The following is a 21,180-nucleotide window of genomic DNA, read 5'->3' on the forward strand; positions in this document are numbered from 1 at the left end:
CCATGTGATCTGTCCCAATGTCAAGAGCTGACTAGGGATTCACTTTAGAGAACATATCTTTCTCCTAGCCTCTAGCAATAAGAGAATTTGTTCTACCTGACAGAAACACTTCTAATATTTGCAAAAGACGTATGCCTACCTTTTCAGTTAGTTTTATTCCATTGAGATACATATACGTAGCTTCCCAAATTACTCAATTAAATAACTGCTAATCTGCCTAGACAAAGATGAAATTCTACAAAGAATGTATGGGCCAGATTTAAAAACAAACAAACAACTATTTCTCAGTGGATATATATAATTGTTTAATTAAAAATTGTTCTGTGTTAACAGCTATAGTTCTTCTAGGAAATGTCTGTTTTTAACTGAGAAGGAGTTACACATTTTCCTCACACAGAATTTATGAGAAATCTTAGGTTTACCTGGAAAAGCAGAGGATAGCAATGTTGGAGACTAACCAATACACAACACATTCAAAGCTCAAATGATGAGGAGCCTTTAGAAATAGTTTAAGCAGTGTTTTAGTTTCCTGCCACACCAAAATGAGTAAGCCACTCCTGCCCAGATGTGTGAAGCTTTAGCAGCCTGCTTTTAGTTATTGGAGCTCATTGGAAGAAATACATATTGGGTAGAATCTATTTCTACCTATTCGGGGGTGAACGCCTTCCTGTTCTTTCAGAAATGCATAAAGGAGCTTCAAGCAGATTCAGAAGCTTCTTGAAAGGCGCAGAAAACTTTTATTTTCTCTGTAGATAAAAATATTATAAAACATGCACACACAAAAGTACACACATTCGCAGGAAATCTCTTCTCTTCATATTATTTTTTTCTTCTTTGGATTCAGGAAAAAAATCTGGATTTGGGCTAGACATTTAGACATATTTTTACTTTTCAAACAATTTGATGAAGATTTGGGTTCCCATTTAACTAAACAAGCGGATAATATGCAATTACAATGGTGTTCAATAATAAGTGTATTTCCTTCAAAATTTTTAAATTGTACTTCATAGACAGTTAAAATCCTACGGTTCTGTTTTCAGTCCCAATAGGGAAATAGTGTAGTTGTAGATTGACTATAGAAAGTGTCATTTATGCTGCTGATAATAAAGTTTATGTTACAGATAATTAAATAAGCATGAAAAAGACTTTCTGTAATTGTTTATCAAAAAGCTACTCAGAGGAACAAATTCATTATGTTATGTTTCATATTACACCCATGTAATATGAAAAAAAAACTATGTCATGCTTTTCTGACAAACTTATGGAAATTTTCTTATAAATAGCATGGCTATGCATTTGTTATAGTAGATTATATAAAGAAAACTTGTTCTTCATGTCACCTACAGAAAAACAGGCTTTCAAGTATTTCTTGTATTTACTTAGGTTTTTGAAAGTTAATTATGGCAATGGGCAGAACTCATCACTGTACCATTTTCTGCAATCATAGTTTGGAGCAGAGCCTTAAAAGCCTTGTTGGTGAAGAATTCATTAATAGGAAAAGAATGTGAGAGCTTTGCATGCTTAGATTGGTAACATCCTCTCACTGGAAGCAAAGAACACCTGTTGTGACATCTCAGTTTTCTGAGTCTCCACAGGGCTAACTCAGCAGGGGATACTTAATTCCCGCAGGGGGAAAAAAATGCCTTCAGGAAAAGGAAAATGAACACATACACACACTCACAAAAGTTTTTAAAAAAATTACAAAAAGCTAATGACTTTGCAATCTTCAGCTTGGTATTTATTCCTAAATGAAATAAAATGTCATTACTCAAAGCTGTTTTTGTTTGTTTGTTTGTTTCTATGGGCTTGCAATTCAACAGGACAATTCAGTAAGATGACTGTTGGAACCCTGTGAAGCAACTCATTTGTGCAAATATGGCTGAGAAAGAAAAGGTGTCAAAAGAAAGTACTTGAAAATTAATTCATCAAAGGAAATGATTATACATTTTTACTATTCAAATGAGGTTGCTAAGGAAAAAAAAATCTGCTACTGATTCTCTGAAATGGAATCCATAGAATTTGGAAGACTTTCTGTAGATTAAACTCCCAAACATCTGACATATACTGAAATACCAATCTTCTTATCTGAGACTTCTGGATTCAGGAGGTGAACATAGATCACCTGCTTAAAATGACCCTAATTGGCATGTCTTGGGCATCTCATGAGTCCTACTGGTTAATTTCCAATTCTTTTTATTATTATTTTTCCTTTCTCAAGCGTTATTTCATGACTGCAGTTTCCTCTCCCTTTATTCCCCTCAGTCCCTCCTCAACCACCTGTCTCCTCTGAATCTACTCCACCTCTATTTCCCTTGGGTGGGGGTGGGGAAACAGGCCTTCCAGGTATATCAACAGAACATGGTTTATCAAGCTACAATAAGGCTAGACACAAACCCTCAAATCAAGGCTGGAAAAGATAGCACAGTAGGAGGAAGAGGTTCCCAAGCACAGGCAAAAGAGTCAGAAACACCCTTCAGTTCCACTGTTGGAAGTGACACAAGAATATCAAACTACAATACCATACAGTATATGCAGAGGCCCTTGCTCAGACCCCATAGAGTCTGTGTTTGTAACTTCAGTGTCTAAGAGCTGCTATGAGCCCTGCTTTTGTGGGTCGTATTCGTGTGGTGTGCTTTGGCGACTACAATCCTTCCTTTTCCTCTTCAACTAGTGCTTGACTGGTATTTGGCTCTGCATTTGCATCCAGCAATTGCTGGATGACACCTCTCTGATGACAATCTGGCTAGGCACCAATCATTTAGTATCACAAAATATCATTAGAAATAATTTTAATCACTTTTTTTTTTGCCAGTCATGTTTGGTTCTGACCTGGATCTGTAGGCTGTACTGCTGCTGGCTCCCGGCCATTCAAGCATTGCTAAGCATGGACTCCCTTTTGGAGGCATGGACCTCAAGTCAGTCTAGTCACTGGTTGGCTAGTCCCACAAGTTCTGCGCTGCTATTACCCTAGCACATCTTGACATTAACCCAGCCACAAAACCTTTGATCTACTCTCTGTGAAGTTCCAGTTCTATAGTGTGTCATTTATAGTGCCAACTAACACTTTGATTTTGGGCTGCAGGGCATGTAGTAATGGGCACCAGCCATGGTTTCTGTTATTTCATCATGAAAGATTGAGTTCTATTCAAATAGTTATGCTTATTAGGCTTAAAATGTTTTGGTAGTTTTACATTGTAAAAAGAAAATCAAAGTGAGTAATTTATCCTATGTATAGAACTATATTTCTTCCCCCATTTGATAACAAGTTCAAGCCCTAATCTCCAACAGATGCTAGGAGGACAAGTGAATAAGATGGTTGGGAGGTAATTAGGTTTAGAAGAAGTAATTAGCACGGGAAATTTGAAGTACAATTACTGTTTTTATAGCAACAGACACTTAGAAGTATTGTCCCTTGTCTTCCATGTGAAGACACCTTCAGAAAGCTGTCATCCAGGAATGGAGCCCTTAAAGTAATCCTACAGTGCCATCAGAACCCCAACCCCCAGCACAGTAAGAAAATGTATTGTATGTATAACTCTATGGTCCTCATTACTTCATCCAGAGTTGACTAAATATAATACTTCCTTTCAAACCTATGAGTTATTTTTATAAACGTTCTGAGCTTCAGAATATTCTGAATGATCAATTATTGTAGTACAAACAGATGAAGAAAAAAATCTTATATTCCTAATGACTAAAAGTACCTCAGTCAAAACTTGTGATCGCTGGTAGAAGAAACACCAAAATAAAACTACAGTCATGTGTGTACAGTCCTGTGTCTAGAAAGGCCAGGAATATGTTTGGACCTAAGAACAACTTTCTCCATTGGTCCACACTGTGGTTGATTCTCTTTCCATCTTGTAGCTGTTTCTCTCGGGAGGACCTGAGAACCATTAAAGCCTGTACTCATAACCTTCTAGAAGAAAAAAATAATGACTTCCAGTTGTTTCACAGAAAATTGAGGAGTGGGGCTTTATATCACCCTCATAGTCATGAGTAAGACTGTGACCCAAATAACCAAACTTTGTTTAAATGTTCTTCTGGTTGGTGATGCAGAATTGGCCTTCATATTGGCTTCAAGGTTGGAGAGAAAAAAAAGAATCATCCAAAGGAAGAGTAGAAGAAATAGAGGAATAGCAAGGATTTTGTAATCATATTCTTTTTTGTTTTTGTTTTTGAGAGAGAAAACATAAATTTGGGTGGATATATATAGAGAGAGCTATAGAGGATCTGGGAGGAGTTTGGGGAACACATAGAGTATGATAAAAATATATTGCATGAAAAAAGGTATAACTATGTGTTTCTTATCCACTATATAAGTAAGCAAAATATCCTCAATAATTGTATTATAATTATTATATTCTCTCAAAATCTTGGAAGAATGTTATTAATGTAAATATGAGACTTTAATTGAAATTGACAGAGAATCAGGTTCCAGGGTTATTACAAAAGTAATCTGCATCCTTGAAAAAGGTTAGTGATTTTGTATGTGTAGCAAATACCTAGAATTTGCATTTTTCTAAAACTTACATGCTTTTGTGGGTCAGAAATATCACATAAATTGATGAGAATATATTACTATTTTAACAAAAGTCATTATTGATTGTTTTCATGAATTATATTTCCTGTTAATATCTATTAGTTTTTATATACTTCCAGAAAAGCATGTTAATTCATCCTGACTATATAATATATACATACATTCTTCAAATACTAATTACATGTTAGAAGATTGATACTTATAACATTTTCAACTGTTCTTGCACAAAGATCTTTTCAAGGGACATAGAAAATTCTTGATATAGGTTTTACAGTCAAAGAAAACAAAGCTCATTTGAATATGAGATTGTGAATATGTTCTCAGTGTATTTCAGGAATGCATATAATGCCATTGATTGTGTATATACTACCGTCTCTTTCCACTGTTCTCCAAATACTGAAGAAATATAACACAGTCCACAAACCACATCCCATGCTGAAATATAAAATTCGTAATGCTTTTAGGTAATGAAAACAAAGTGTTTGGTTGATATCAATCTGTAACCTATGCATGTCTCCCTGGAGATTCTTGGCCACCCTCATATTGGTCCTTCACAGGAATAAAAATGGCCAAGTGCAGCTGGCAGTCTCTTTGAGTGATCAATAAGGGGTAGTGAGGTTAAGTAACTTCCACCAGGAGCCTTCTGATTTATTCTCCCATGCACAGTTTGATTGTGAAGCCATCTTTGGACCTTATTCAACAGTTCCTTATTCAGGTTTAACAGAGTAGAGCCTCACGGCTGTGCAGCCAGATACCCACTTATTTGGAACAAGATTTTATATGGCAATCAAAATAATCAAAACAAATGGAATTTAAAAGTAGGCACAGACAGTAGCCTGACATCAGGTCTAGAGTGCTAAGGCTCAAGAAGTGAAGCCCCTGTCAAACTGCCCATTAATACTTACCTCTCATTCTTTCCAGAGCATCAATAACTTGCTCACGTCATGTTTAAAGTGCTTCTCAAACATTAAATAATCTCAGATTACACACTCTGTTCTTTGCATTTATCTTGACCAGCTGTCAAGGAAGGCAATTTTATGCCCTCTCAATTTTCTGCCTCTTGGCTTTGTCTAACTTCTGCAGCAAATTTGAATAAAAAATAAGAGACACGGTTTAGTGTGTTCTGTGACAAAGGCAAGTGACGTGTGTGTGGCATGATAACCTTCTGATTACTTTCCAATTATTTGTTGTTTGCTTGCTGAATACTCAGCATGCATTTCCGTAACACTTGAGCCTTGATTAATTTTTGTGTGGAAAATTTGGCAGTGTGAAGGTGAAAAAAAATTAAAGAGGACAATAAAATTAGTAAATTAGTGTTCACCTTATCACTTTCATCTGTTTGAAAATTCTACCATAGCTTTCTTATCAGAATCATAAAGTGAATTAAAATCCAGGACTATCAATTCCCTAAAAAAACAAAAAAGAAACACACAAAATTTTAATTTTAACTGTGAACCTGCAAAACTTAATTAACTTTGCATTTTTCTTTTATTCTTGATTAAAACGAAAAAATGTTTCATTTAAAACTTTCTACTTTCTAAACATGTGATGAAGAATCTACCAATCTGAGTAAAACCTTTTTAAAGTTACGTGTTCAGGGGTAAGACAGCAAGCAAACAGGCGATGCAGCCCTGTCTACAGCTATAGCACTCCACTCTCTCCAGTGCCTCTGAAGTGTAGAAACAATTCCTTAAGAGTAGGAGAAAGCTTTCCAGAGGTCAAAATACTGGAGATTAGTAGCATATCAACTTTCAGGTAGGCTACTCCTAAACACTCATAATTCATTTACTCTCCTGAAAATCATTATTCTGAAGGTTTGATTCACTTGTGGCCTCACTTGGGTCTTAAATCTCATTTCAAAGCACTCCAATCATTCATCCATTTCAGAACTACCATTAGAAGTGATGGGAATTTGGCACAAAAATCAATGAGAGGATATGATGTGAATTCTTTCTAATTTTTTTTCTTCTTTGAGTACCACTTCAAATACAGTTTATGAAATCAGTTTTTAGAGGTAGTGTTCTATCTTGCTATCAGTTCTACTAAATTGAGTTCATGAACTTGAAGCATGCATCTCCATAGTTTTCTTTTCTGCTTTTGAAAAAGGAAGTCTGGCATTATTATTGCTAATATCTATCAAAAGCTATTTAAAAATCTTATTTAAATCATCTCACGAGTAGTGCCCCGATTAACATTTTTGTCTTTTGAAAATCTAACACTGTGTTGACCATTTTATCTTAGAAATTACTTGTGTAGTTCTGTTTTAGCTACCTATTGATATGCACTGTCTTTCCTTACCTCTAGGTAGTCAAAGAATTATAGGACTTTTATCGTATTTCTGTGAAAAGAAAGTATCACTATATGGAGGGGGAAAAAGTACTTAGACTTCATAAACCAGCACATTTGCTTTCAATACAGCATTTTCATATTTTCAACTAGGACTTAATGAATGTTTCATGAAATGAGATTGCACCATAAACATTGCAGTATACACATCTGTTTCAAGAGACCATACTTTATTTTCTAGTTTAAAGGATTTCTTACGCTGAAATATTTCTACCACTTATTATATATTGCTTAGCTAAAGGCAAATATAAGTGTGATCATAACTTGTTACAAAAATTCTGACATTTATGCACAAATATATATTGAGAAAATTAGGGACACCAGAACATTTTAACAGAAGTTGGTTTTGGATGGTGAGGTTTAAAATACATATTGTATTTATTTATTTGTAACTTCGTTATTTTGTGTATTTTGTTAAAAATATAAGCTAAAAATTCCTAAAATCAAGAATAAGTAACTTAGCTGATATTCTAAGATCTCCCAACACAATTTTTAGTTCTGTACAACTATCAAATTCTAATGATCTCAATCAGGACAAGTTATCCAATTAAACCAGGTCATCAAAAAAATATTTAACTCATTTACACTATTTTTATTCTCTCCATGAATGATGCTCTTTTGCTTGCTTTCTGAGCTGTAAGGGAGTCTAAATAAATGGGCAGAGTAATAAGACACATCTCAGCTCCCAAACTCACTATTGCTTCTATTAGTAAGAATGGGAAATGGTATAGGAGATAAAGATCACTTATCACTTAAACACCTGGATTTCAGGGTCAGGGTCAATGCTGAGAATGGTGTGAAATGGTAATGCCCTAAGGGTTATTGCCACGTACAGCACAAGTGTGTTCTTCTACTGAAACCAGCATCAACAGTTTACTAGACTCATATAGTAGTCGGATGTGGAGTTAACTTATGAATTATATTTTATTTTCTGAATGTGTGACCAGGAAATGCATCTACAACCACAACTGTGATAGACAACAAAAATGGATCTGTGCCCAAGTCCCCTGGAAAGGTGTTGAAGAGGACTGTCACCGAAGACATTGTAACAACGTTCAGTTCCCCTGCAGCCTGGCTTCTGGTCATCGCTCTGATAATCACATGGTCAGCTGTTGCTATCGTTATGTTTGACTTAGTGGATTACAAAAACTTTTCAGGTAAGAAGCATTGCATCTTCACTTTAACTCAAAGGGAAATATGTTCTCCCAAAGTATGGCATTGCTTCTCTCCATCACAACCTAGTATGAAAAATTAAACACAGAGAGATGTGCTTGGTAACACGGCAGTCAGTTGCTTCTGTTCCCTTTCTTGGTCTATTGTCATCACTGATTTGAAAATGCAATCAATATCCTCATCTTTAAAGCTTCATGAAGGATAAATGCTGCAGTTTTATTTAAAAAAAGAAAAGATGATTAAAAAGCCTGGTAGAGATTTATCTTTGGAACTGAATTAGTCAGCTATAAAGGAAGAAAACTTGTGGTTTTATATTTGACAAAATAAAGTACAAACTAGATTAAAATGTTTGGACAAACAGATATTTTTAATTATTTCTGAGGCTCACTGACTTGTGATCTCAAGTTTCTTTTCTAGACACACTGTTTCTCATGTTAACCCCACCTATTTTCAGTTTCAGAAAGTAGAGAGTGTAAAGAGAATTTCCCCCAGATTTACTCACCTTGAGTGTCCTTATGTCCCTTATGGGTTTGTAGCACAGCAGGAATAATGCAAGTAAGAAAAGATAGATTTCATTAAGGGCTACTCAATCTCAGGATTCATCGTTAATCTTTTTATTCAAAGGTATTTTATGGTTTGAAATTGTATATATCTCCACATCTGACATTTATCTTACATTCTCTATCGACTAAGTTTTTGGAGTAAATGAATTACTTGGGTACACAGTACTTACTCAGTGAGTAGATGAATAAATTTATGCTCATCATTGTTTACCACTTGATTATTAATGTTTTTTATTGATTTATCTTTTAGTTAAACAGTGGTTAGTCTTAAACTAGATGTATAACCAAATCACCACACAGAGACTAGGATTTATCTATTTTTTTTTTTTTCAATGCAGTTTATTCAGGAACATTGAACAATCCTCGGACCCCGGGGAAAGCCAGCCCACAGCTTAAATAGCCTCTGGGTAGCCAACCCAGGCATGCCATGGGGGCAATGCAGATAGGTCCACATACATGGAAGCAAGCCAGATCCTCAGCCTTAGCCAAATGTGGAATTGTTCATGACAGAGAGCACTCACCATCGGGAAGGTGGAAGGCGGAAACCAGCTCCATCTTTAAGGCATAGCATTCCGCAGCTCTCTACAGTTCCCCCTTTTTGTTTTAGACGCATCAGGCAAGAGTAGAGGTCTGATCTCTGATATTAGAAATAAATTGGGACTTTGTACAGATGTTCATTTAGGTGTCATCCACCCAAAGAGCATCAGACCCGTCCAATACCTTTTTCTCAGAGGTGGGACCTGGGGCATCAACCCGCATGCAATCAGACATGCTCTTCTCTGGGTCCAAAGCGGCTGACCCTGAGTGCAGTGCTTAGCCTCGCATCCTGAGCGTATCATTTTTTTAATTACATTTTTATTTTTTTACATTAATTGTATTTTATTTGCTTTGTATCCCAGCTGTAGCCTCCTCCCTCATTCTCTCCCAGTCCCACCCTCACTCCTTCATCTCCTCCCATATCCTTCTCCAAGTCCACTGATAGGGGATTTCCTTCTCCCCTAGAGCACAATGCTTGGCAATAGTTACTCCATCCTAAACCTCCAAGCCCACATAGTTTCCTCCCATTCAGATTTCCCCTATTATACTTGCTTTTAGTCATATATTATGTCCGGTTCATCTCTCCTCATGGCTCCAGGTCCTCTCCTGCCAATCTCAGCTCTCCGACATCCTCTCACTTGGTTCTTTCTCCTCACCTTGGACCAGGATGTGCTACCCTGTTCTCTTCATTGCACAGCACTGGCTGGTTGTTTTATGGTGGCATGTTTACACAAACTTGAGGCAGGTAATGCTTAGAATAAACATCACAATGCAATGTCCAGATAGATACCAGATAGTGGGGTATAGAAATCAGCATTTGAATGAACAAGGGGTAAATTCCACAATAAAAAATATACCAACAACCACTAGCAAAAACATTTTCATTATTTTTTTCTATTTAATTTTTAATTAACTTTTATTAATTACTCTTTATTCACTTGGTATCCCCCCATAAACCCCTTCCTCCTCCCCTCCCAATCCCACCTTCCCTCCCCCTTCTTCATGCTTGTCCCTCCCCAAGTCCACTGATAGGGGAGGTCCCCCTCTCCTTCCTTCTGGATCTTAGTCTATCAGGTCTCATCAGGAGTGGCTACATTGTCTTTCTCTGTGGCCTGGTAAGACTGCTCCCCCCTCAGGGGGAGGTGATCAAAGAGCAGGCCAATCAGTTCATGTCAGAGACAGTCCCTCTTCCCATTACTATGGAAGCCACTTGGACACTGAACTGCCATGGGCTACGTTATCTTTTTAAAATTTTATTAATTACAATTTATTCACTTTGTATCTCAGCTGTACCCTCCCTCCCTCTCCCCTCTCAATTCCATCCTCACTCCCTCTTCTTCTTCTATGCCCCTCCACCAGGCCAATGATAGGGGAGGTCTTCTTCCCCTTCCATCTATAGTCTATAGGTCTTATCAGGACTGGCTTCTTTGTCTTCCTCTGCGGATTGGTAAGGCTACCTCCACCTGAGGGTGATCCAAGAGCCAGCCCATGAGTTCATATCAGAGATGGTCATCATTATCTTAATGTGCTCTTTATACACATTCTCTCCTCCCTCATTTTCTTTTTATTTCCAGTGGTGTAGGATCTTTAGCATCTGAAAGCTGAGAATTGAAGTACTAAGGACATTTCCCTTCATGGAATTTTAGTCATTTCAACAATTACTTATCAAAAACCCACTATATGTACCAGACAATTAATATGATAGAAGAGCCAAAACTGTAACTTAAATATGATAAAAGTATAGGTGTATATTATCTGAGTTTATGAACACAAAGACATTATGGTCATGTTATCTGCCAGCTATATTTTGTTAGTTGAACTATGTTTGATATTATTTGCCAGACAGACATACGATCTAAATGTCGACCAAATGGTCATAGGTTTCTGCTCTAATAGATAATACATTTATGATATTCTTAGATAGATTCTTCAAAGAAAATGTAGCTGCATTGTCTGTAATTTAAAATGACAGAATTTTAAGTGAAAAACCTTTGGGTGAATTACTCTAGAAAACTGCACTTTTACTAAGTCTGAACAAATTGCAGTATTTCATATGTCCCTTCTATTAAAATATAATTTCATTTACTTGAACCTCAAAACTAAATATGGCCATAAAACATAGTTAACTCATTTTATAATATATACTTCGGAGAGCTCCATGTCAATCGGTATGTTAATGTTGTAAGTAGACACAGAAATTTATTCTATGAAATGTAAAACTACCTGCAGTTAGATTTCCAGATTTGATTACTTGAATATTGGATCTCTTTTCCATGGAGGTACTGTCATCAAATGCTATGAAATGCTACCTGTTACATGCATGGTATAGGATGGTTGCTACTTCAGTTAGTCTTCAATACAAAGCACAGCTCTTCTGTCAAGTTCCCTTCTTATGATGCCTACTTTCATTAATGACAAAGCAAGGCCTCCCCTCATAAAGTCACTGCAATCAGTTTTAAATTCTATCAGGATCTAGAGACTGTGTCCTGGCCCATCCTCTGTAAACAAAAATGACTTATAAATCTCAGCTTTCCTATCAATGACACCATTTCTGTTATTGTACTTCACAACTTCCTGCTCCTTTCAGAAAGCTTACGAAATTTTCTTCTATCTACATTGTCAGATCCTTCCCATTTAGATAGCTCTAAAGACATCTTCATAGCATAAACATCAGAAAAAAGTAATGTTTTCACTGTTGCCTAAGTACAGCAAATACCTTGTATGAAATTCCAGCCCTTTGCTGAGCTCTTGGTTTTTGTCTTCAAATTTAGTGCATATATCCAATTTCTCAGCCATGTTTATTTCTATTATTTCCTGATCACTCTAGGCAAATTCAAACTTCTATTTCTTGCTGTCCATGCACTTTGGTGTTTACCAAGATCCAGAATCAGGTAGAGATAGAGTGGTGGTTGATAGTTAAGAATGGAGACTCCGGTGAGTCATTTATTTGCTATACAGTCCACACTACCTGATAGCTCTTTGATAATGGGGATATATGGCCACTCTTGTTCTCAGTTTTTCATCTCCAAAGTGGGGGTGTGAAACAATTATATGAAGGAATACTTCTAAAGAAGTTGGAAAGAACCGACATGTCATAAGAACTCCATTGTATGAGTGGAAATTTTTCTTCACTTTTATCTTGAGAAAGTTTATCCATTCTTTGTGATTTATTCTTTCTTTTATGATACATTTTTAATGTCATAAGAATAACACACTATACTGTACTTTCTTCTAATACTGTGTAGACATACTTATCCATAAGAATTAGTACAATGCATTAGAAATATCAGCTGACTTGACTGTATCCTGCAGAAACCTAAACTTTTCAAGGCAAAGATTTATTCATCCCTGTCTTTGGATGCCAGACATATAGGAAATCTTTTGAGGCATTTTATTTCATGCATAATTTTGACATTTTGAGGTTTAAAATATGTCTTTTAGCAGTTATTAATGACTAATAAATTGTTTCAAAAGCAAGAGACCTGATGTAACAGTGTTTGTAATTTCACATGGTATCTATGGCTTAGAAATTTGGAAATGGTTTACAAACATGGCTCTGTCTTGGGTCTCATTGTGAGACCTCAGGGCAGACATTGGCAGAGGCAGCACTTGATGAAAGACTCCTGTGAAAGGAGCTGTTTGCAAGATGTCTCCTTTACCAGTCTGTGAACACTGGTGTGGCCCCATCTAGAAGGCGAAGAACAGAGTAGAAGTCACACTGGCCTCGTGCTCTGGTCTTGGAAATATGATTTTAATTTTGGAAAAATTCTTTTAGTTTCACAGGATAACTCCACTGAGTATCATTTGGGAAAGCTTTTGGAAACATGAGTACAAAAACAGTAAAGATTACTGGGATGGGAGGTGAAGTGAGCTTTGGTGCCTGGGTGCCACATACTTCATTCTTATAAAAACTTATACATGTCAGGTAAACACTGAGATGTATGGTAAGAACATGCAATGATTTAGTTTACAAATGGATATTATAATCAAAGCAAGCACACAGAAAAACTTGCCATATTAAGATGAGTGCCATCAATGGGTTGGGAATGAAAAAAAAATACAGAACTTGAAATTTAAAAGGAAACAATTGTCTTTTTATGAAAAAAGAAAAGCTTTCAGTTTATTAAAGGTCAAATGATCAATTTATAGAACCAAAGAAATATAAGTTCAAAGACTTGGCACGATTGTAATGAAAAATCTGGACCTCATTTCAATCTGTATGTAGATTAGAAACACTTATATTAAAATTCTAATTCCATTTAACCTTTTAGCAATTTCTTATAGAGCCTTTTTAATGGTTCATCACAAGAAAAAATTACTTCAATGGGGGATTTAAAGAATGAATACTTTTACATTTCAATACAGTTCTAAATTGATATAATTTAAACATTTACTAAGAATTAGAATATATACATAGTGAGTCTTTTGTACTATCCCAATAGATTTTGAATATGCTGTTATAAATGTTTTCAAAACATGACTAGCAACTACTCAAACAGAAGTATGTTTGAGTTTATATTGAAGGCAAGAATGGCTGCCACTGTGTCAAATTACTCTCTGGTACTTTGTAGCACTAGATAAATATTGTGAAACCATTAGAATGCATTAATACAGAAATGAAATTTATTTCCATTAAACACATACTACATTGGCGTGAGGAGGAAGATTTTAAATCACCAATTCTCCTAATTTTTAATTACAGAATTTGATCTCATTTGCCTATGTATCCTATTCATGGAACACATGAAAACAAATCCTTAAGCTAACATGAGTAGGAATTTTCTTTCCTTCTCTATGATAGAATTGGTATCTTACTTTCTTTTCTTCAAAATTTATTATTTGGACTATTCACAATAATGAAGACAAATTTTAGGACAGTGAAAATAAACATAATGGGAATGTAGTTCAGTTCTCTCTGATTTCTTGCCAAATGCAACAGCTGAGAAATATTCAGACAGTCTTAGGTCTCTAAGTGTTGAAGATAGTAGAACCACTGGTACAAAATGGGAATTATAATAGTATAGCTTAGTCACCTCACAGGTGATTAAGCATGTTACAAAGGACTATTGAAAGTGTCTGCAACTGAGCAGAGAGTCAGCATGCTGAGAGTTGAGAGGGCATATGGAAACAGCATAGACGGGGGTAAGGACAGACTGTAACCTTCATTTGTTTCTTACCACATCAAGTTTAAATGATCCAAGTGTGTTATTGGTCATGAACTGCTATGCCATGCTTTAGAGATGTGTTCCCAGCAGGGACTAGAGACAAAGCAGGAGGTTGCTACAGAGGAATAGCCAAGATACTGGGGAAAATGTGAAAGAACACACTCAGCACCACATCAGGGGACAAACTACAGCTGCATCACCTCTTATGTTCTGCCTTCTCTTTTCCAACTCCCAACAGCTACCTGAAAATTTGAGACATTTGAGAAAATGCAGTTTGCGTTGCTGATTTGTGGGGATAAAGGCTACACATGAGTTATCATAGGTTAATCATCCAGAACAGGATGCTTCTGAGAGAGAAATAGAGTTACTAGAGGAGAAAACTCAGCCTTCAAGATGTAGCATCACCCTGTGGTTATGTTCATTGCCTTGACTTCTTTCCTGGAAAACGAACGCCAACAGAAACTTTTAGGAAGAGAAACGCAATCTGGTCTTTTGGTAATAGGAGCTAGGTTTTCATGCAGGTTTTCGGCTGTCTGACCCAAGCTTCTACGGATTAAACCAGGAAGCCCTTACAGAAAACAGAGAGTTGGCTGATAATTTGCTGCTCACTGAGGAGTAAAATTAGCGTACTTGATTGGAAGTTTTTACAAATATCTTGTTGTTAATGAAAGGACATATTTCCATTTAAACAATAGTAAACATAAACACAAAGTATTTCTTAAGAAATTACTTATGATTTTCCTATAGCTAAGATTATGTAGGAAAGACTGATAATTTTAGCATTTCTTGAACAAAGGCAAGGGTCATGATTTGCTACATTTCTTATCTACAACAGGAAAATGTTATCATACATTGATTCAGGGTGTCTATTACTATTTAGAAATTTCCCTAAATGTCCCACAATCATACTCATTTCAAAACCAGATTGGTAATTATTAAGAGAGAATGATCTATATAAAGAATGCATGCCTGGCACAAAGAAGGCAATCACTCATAAAATGTAGCTTGAATCTGAACCCTATTAGGGAGAAATAAGATCAGTAATCTTAGAAGAAAGATGGCAATAATTTGATGGTATAAGCATCAATTTATTATGAAAGTCTTGCAGACATCCCTCAAATATGCCTTTTAAATAGGTTTTCTAATGAGGTGTGCCATTTATCTATTGCTCTGGAAATTAATTCCCTGAAAGTTTTTCCTTTTCTTGGCACTTATCCCAGTAAAGCAGGTGCAGTGCTTGTTAGCATGTGAGTTTAGGAAAGTGAGATTATTTTGGGGAAATCTCCAACTTAGTCCCAAGTATAAGTTTAGCATATATTGTCCTATCTGTCTATCTGTACCTACTTTCTTTCTTTCTTTCTTTCTTTCTTTCTTTCTTTCTTTCTTTCTTTCTTTCTTTCTTTCTTTCTTCTTGCCACTACCTAACTGCAGCTGTGCATTTGGGTCTGAGGATATATATATATGATTTCATCATTACATTTTAAGAAACCAGTAATTGCATTGAATGCAAAAATATTTGAAGAATTTATCAGTTTTCATGTGCGCTGGTCCAAAAAAGTACCAGGTGTTTTGTGTGCTTCTTTCTGTAATTAAAATCTTATCTCAAAGTCCACGTTTTCTGTCAATGACCTAGGCTATCTGGTTCCTTAGGCCACTATGACTAAAAGGATGCATTTTATTACCCAGTTCCCTATGCTTAGAAGTATCCCTAAGAAATAGAGGGTGTGTAGTCCAATGATCCTTATTCAATAAAAATTTAATGATCCTTCATGAAATGAGGAAATAGATAATAAAAAAGTGTGTTCATTTTTAACATGTACTCTTATAAGATTATACATTTCCTTATTTTTGGTCTTGGAAGTTTATGTTGGAGTTATAGTAAAACTACATCTACATTATCACATCATTTTTAATGGAAAAAAATGAAAATTCTAGGTCCCCTAGGTGGTTGGTTACAGAGCCAACCAACCAGTCCAATAGCGTAAAAAATTGTGATTTTGTTTTATTTTGTTTTGTTTCTTATTTTTATTTTGTCTCACTGTGTAGCTCTCTGGTTGTCCTTGAAATCATTTTGTACACCAGGCTGCACTCTAACTCACAGAAATTTACCTGCTTCTGCTCTCAACTTCAGGGATTAAAGGCACGTGTTACCATGCCCAGCTCAAATATTGACAATTTTAAAGATAAATATTAATATGCACCATCCCGTACTGAGACACCTTTTAGGAAGGTTGGATGCCAAACATCATTTAGTGCTGTTTGAATTCATGTCTTTAGAGAACCCTTTCCATAAGTCTTACAAATGTGCCTATTATAATTTCTGCATTTTATTTATTTGTGTGTGTGTTTGTATGAGTGAGGACACACATGCCGCAGTGTGCAATTATGAAAATCAAAGGAAGAGTTCTAGGGTTTTCTTTTCTCTCTCTCTCTTTCTATGAAATAAGGCGTAGAGCTCAAGTTTGGTACCTGTCATGGCAGCAAGTGGTCTTACTACTGAGCCATCTCACTACCCACTATTGTAGTTTCTTACCATATTATGTACTTTTTTATTAATATAAAATTTTGCAAGTTGTGTATAGTTTGCTTTTTTGTGATGTGAAAACACACATCTTTTTTTTATTGATCTGCTAGGATCCTTGAAGAGACTCCATACTGACTTCTGTATTGGCCGCATTATACTATTATACTATGAGGAATCCTTCCATTTTCTCCACTCACACCTCTGGTTGTTTGTAATTTTCTTGATAACTATCAGATTAGAGTGAAATGAAATATCAGTGTAGGCCTGACTTAAATTCAGTCGAATTTCTTTGATGGTTAAGAATTAAAACAATTTTTATATATGTTTTGTTCATTTGTGCGTCATATTTTAGTATCAATTTCATCTGCTCATTCATTAAAGTCAGTTTTGGTTATTTTTTTTTAGCATCTTTACGTATTCAATCTATTAACTTCTTTTCAGATGAAAAGTTGAAAAACTTTCTTCCATTTTATTTGCTGTCTCTTCATTCTCTGTTTCTTTTGTTGTACGGATTTTTAATTCCATACTATCTCATTAATTAATTCTTGTGTTATCTTGAGCTGTTTCATGTCTTTTATGTCTAATCTTACATGTGAATGCTTTTTTCTAAGTGATTTTTATGTTTTAGGCTGTATGGTAACGTTTTTGTTACATGTTTTAATTTTGTTAAATTTTATACCTTATTGCTGGTTTTATTGTTGCATATTTTTGTGTACAGAAACACTATATTTATATGTATTCATAAATATGTAGTGCACATGTACATATGTAATATATATGTGTGTGTATACATATATATGTGTGTGTAGTTTGTGTGTGTGCATATGCCCACATTCATGCATGTGTTTGTGTGTATTTAAGCATGTCTGTGTGGAGGCCAGAGGTGGATTTCCAGTATCTTCTTTAATTATACTCTACCTTATTTTTGAGATGACGTCTTTTCTTTTCTTTTTCTTTTCTTTTTTTTTTTTAATCTAGAAAGCATCTATTTGGCTAGGTTAGCTGGCTCATCTACCACAGGGTTTTACCTGTGTTTGAGTGCTCCAGGGCTAGGTTTAAAAGTAAAGAAATCTTTATGTTTAAAGTTGTGGATGTTAAGATTCAAGTTCTGGCAGGTTCTTTGACCTTCCCACCCCCAAAGGGAGGAGCAATTCTGCTAGGCCACAGAGGAGGACTTTGCAGCCAGTCCTGAAGATAACTGATAAAACAGGGTCAGATGAAAGGGGCAAGGAGGAGATGAGGGAGGGAGGAAGGGTTTTAGGAGGAAATAGGGAGCGGGATACAGCTGGGATACCGAGTTAATAAAATGTAACTAATAATAATAAAAAAAAAAGAAAAAAGAATGATTCAAGTTCTGGTCCTCTTGCTTGCAGGAAAAGAATTGTATCCAGTGTCCAGTAAACTCCTTCTTTACATTGATGCCATGCGGTTTTTATTTTGTTGCTATGGCTCTGTAACATTATAACACATCAAGGCTCCTTGGTTTTGTCCAGGATATGTTGGCCATTTGGCATGGTTTGTGCCTCGAGATGAATTTTAGTCTTGAAACACCTATTTCTGAGGACATTTGCCTTGGAATTATCATAAGGATTTTGTTAAATCTATAGATTCCTTTTGGTGTGTATCCAGCCGTTATTTATTTATTTATTTATTTTTACAAATACAATTCTATCAGTTTCTGAACATGGGGGTTCTCACCATCTTCTGCTTTCTTTCTTTAGTGTTTTCAATTTTACATGGTAGAGTTGTAACTTTCTTTGTTAGTTACATTTTTAGGTAACACTTTTAGACTACTATGAGTAGCGTGTTTTTTATTTCTTTATTAATATGTTTGTTATTGGTGTGTTGAGAAGCTGTTGATTTTTAATGCTTTGTATCTTACTTCTTTGTTTAAGATGTTTAACAAATTTAAGAGTTTTTACGGAGTTTTGAAGTCTTTTAAGTGTAAGCCCATATCCTCTGCAAATAGTGATAATTTAGCTTCCTTGTTTGCTATTTATATCTCTTCGCTTTTATTTTTTCTGTTTTTTTCTTTTCTTTTTTGCTTTAATTCTCAGGCTGGACTTCAAACACTATATTTAAAAGAGTAGAGAAATGGGACATTCTTGTCTCATTTTTCATTTTAAGATATAGGTTTCAGATCTCTATTTCACATAATGCTGGTAATAGTTTTTTTTTGTTTTTTTTTGTTTTTTTTTTTTACTGCACTGAGGTACACTCCTTCTGTTCTTCAAGTTTTTAATCGCGAAGGGATTTCAAGCTTTTCCAGAGGTCAGTTCATCATTTACCAAGATGATCATGTGATTTCCTTTTTGGTGTACATTTATGTGATGCAGCTGACATTGCATTGTGTATACATGCATTGTATGTATGCCTTAAAAACATACCTTTTATGGCTTAAAATAAGCCTACTTTGTCATGGTACATGATCCTTTAAAAATATGCTATTAAATTTGGCATGCAAAAAAGTTGAAAATTTTTTATATGTGTATGCATTGTAGTAATGCATTTTTGACTTTCATGTATTTATAAAAGGTTACAAGAGTTATACTGGTATGGTAAATGTTTGGTAGTATTATTTTGAGTTTTATTTTATAGACTAATTTGAAGAGCATTAATATTAATTCATCTTTAAAAATCTGGTAGAATTTAGCAGTGAATCCATCTTATCCTGGGTTATTTTAAGTTGGAAAGCTATACTATGTCTTTAATCGTATTGATACTTGTAGATCTCTTTAAGCAGCTGATTTTGGTAGGCTGTAAGTGCCAATAAATGTATTTGTTTCTTTTATGCTTTCCATTTTTCTGATGTAAGCTTTCAAGTTATCCCTTAACAAATCTCAGTCTTTTCTAAATGTCTGTTGTAATATTCTCTCTTCTAATCTCTAATTTTGTTAAGTTATGGTTTTGCCTATGGTTAGTTTGCATAGGTGTATAATTATATTAATAATGGTAGAATTCACATTATAAAAATAATTTTTAAATCATCTCCAAGGTCAGACAACAAAATTTCAATGATAAAGATTTTCTTTTTTGTTTTACTGTTTTTATTACCATCTATTTTCTGACATATTGGTTAATGATATTTTTATCTTTTTTAAAGTAAAACTAAATGCAGATAAGCCAAATATAAAACAATAATATTAACAAGAGAACACATAGGCTTGAAGACCAAAGTGAAGATGACAGCACACTTTGGGATGGATTAAAATCTTTATCTTGTCAGAGACAACTCCTGCCCAACTTAATACAGAACTCATTTGGAGACCAAGTCTATGAGTTACATCTGAGCAGGGGTTTTAGGTCCTCTCCATGCATGGTCCTTGGTTGGGGTATCAGTCTCTGCAGGACCCTCAGGGCCCAGTTTTTTGTTTGTTTGTTTGGTTGGTTTTTGGTTTTTGTTTTGTTTTGTTGCCTCTGTTGGCCTCCTTTTGGAGCTCCTATCTCTACCAGGTCTTTCTATCTCCACCTTTTTTTCTTTTTCTTTTTTTTTTTCCACAAAATGCCATGCACTCTGCCCAAACTTTGGTCGTTTCTGGAATTAAATCAGTGGCAGGCTCTTAATCAACTCACTCTTAGGCGGGCAGCCTTGGCAGGCCACAGAGGAAGACAGTGCTGCCACTCCTGATGAGACCTGATAGGCTATGGTCAAATAGAGGGGAGGAGGACCTCACCTATCAGTGGACTAGGAGAGCAGGATTAGGAAAGAAGAGGTAGGGAGGGTAGTATTGGGAGGAGACAAGAGGGGGGCCACAGCCGGCATACAAAGTGAATAAAGTGTAATAAATATTAAATTCAAAATGAAAAAATAAAAAATCTCTTATTAACCCTTGGGCATATGATATCTTGAGCCAATTCGTTCTATGACCATCAGTTCTGTCAGAGACATGTAATAGTGGTACCCATTTCAACTGTTGTGTGCACTGAGTAAGCTAATAACATAGATAACATTTGGAATTCTGGTTGCAGATAGAAATGATGAAATAAATTATAGTTGGTGTTATTTCAATGGATTCTATGACTTTAGACACTTTATGCATCAAAATATGAATAGTCATGTTTTTTTTTTCCTCAATAAAAACTTGCATCAAATTGATTAAGAATGTGTAGATAGATGTTAAATAGAACAAATATTTCAGTGGTAAAATACAGATAAAGCCAATGGTACAATTTACTCTTTATCAATATTTAAGTAGAAAATACAAATATTACTGCAAAAATTAAACATTATGGAACAGATTTGCAGAGCCAGTTTACAATTTTTAACTGAAATTTTGTTCCGACTGTCAATCCCACATTCCTCTGCCCCTCTGCCAAGCTACCATTCTAGTC

At 35.3% G+C, this 21,180-nt stretch overlaps 1 protein-coding gene across 1 annotated transcript in view; it reads left to right on the top strand.

Annotated features, from left to right (window-relative positions):
* Trdn (triadin) overlaps positions 1-21,180 on the top strand; it is a 382,140-nt gene that overhangs the window by 36,980 nt on the left and 323,980 nt on the right. The window contains exon 2 of the mRNA XM_060373675.1: positions 7,834-8,043. Coding sequence (XP_060229658.1) covers positions 7,834-8,043 — 210 coding nt within the window. The remainder of the gene's footprint in view (positions 1-7,833; positions 8,044-21,180) is intronic.

The sequence above is a fragment of the Meriones unguiculatus genome, chromosome 20 (assembly GCF_030254825.1).
Source record: "Meriones unguiculatus strain TT.TT164.6M chromosome 20, Bangor_MerUng_6.1, whole genome shotgun sequence".
NCBI classification, from domain to species: Eukaryota; Metazoa; Chordata; class Mammalia; order Rodentia; family Muridae; genus Meriones; species Meriones unguiculatus.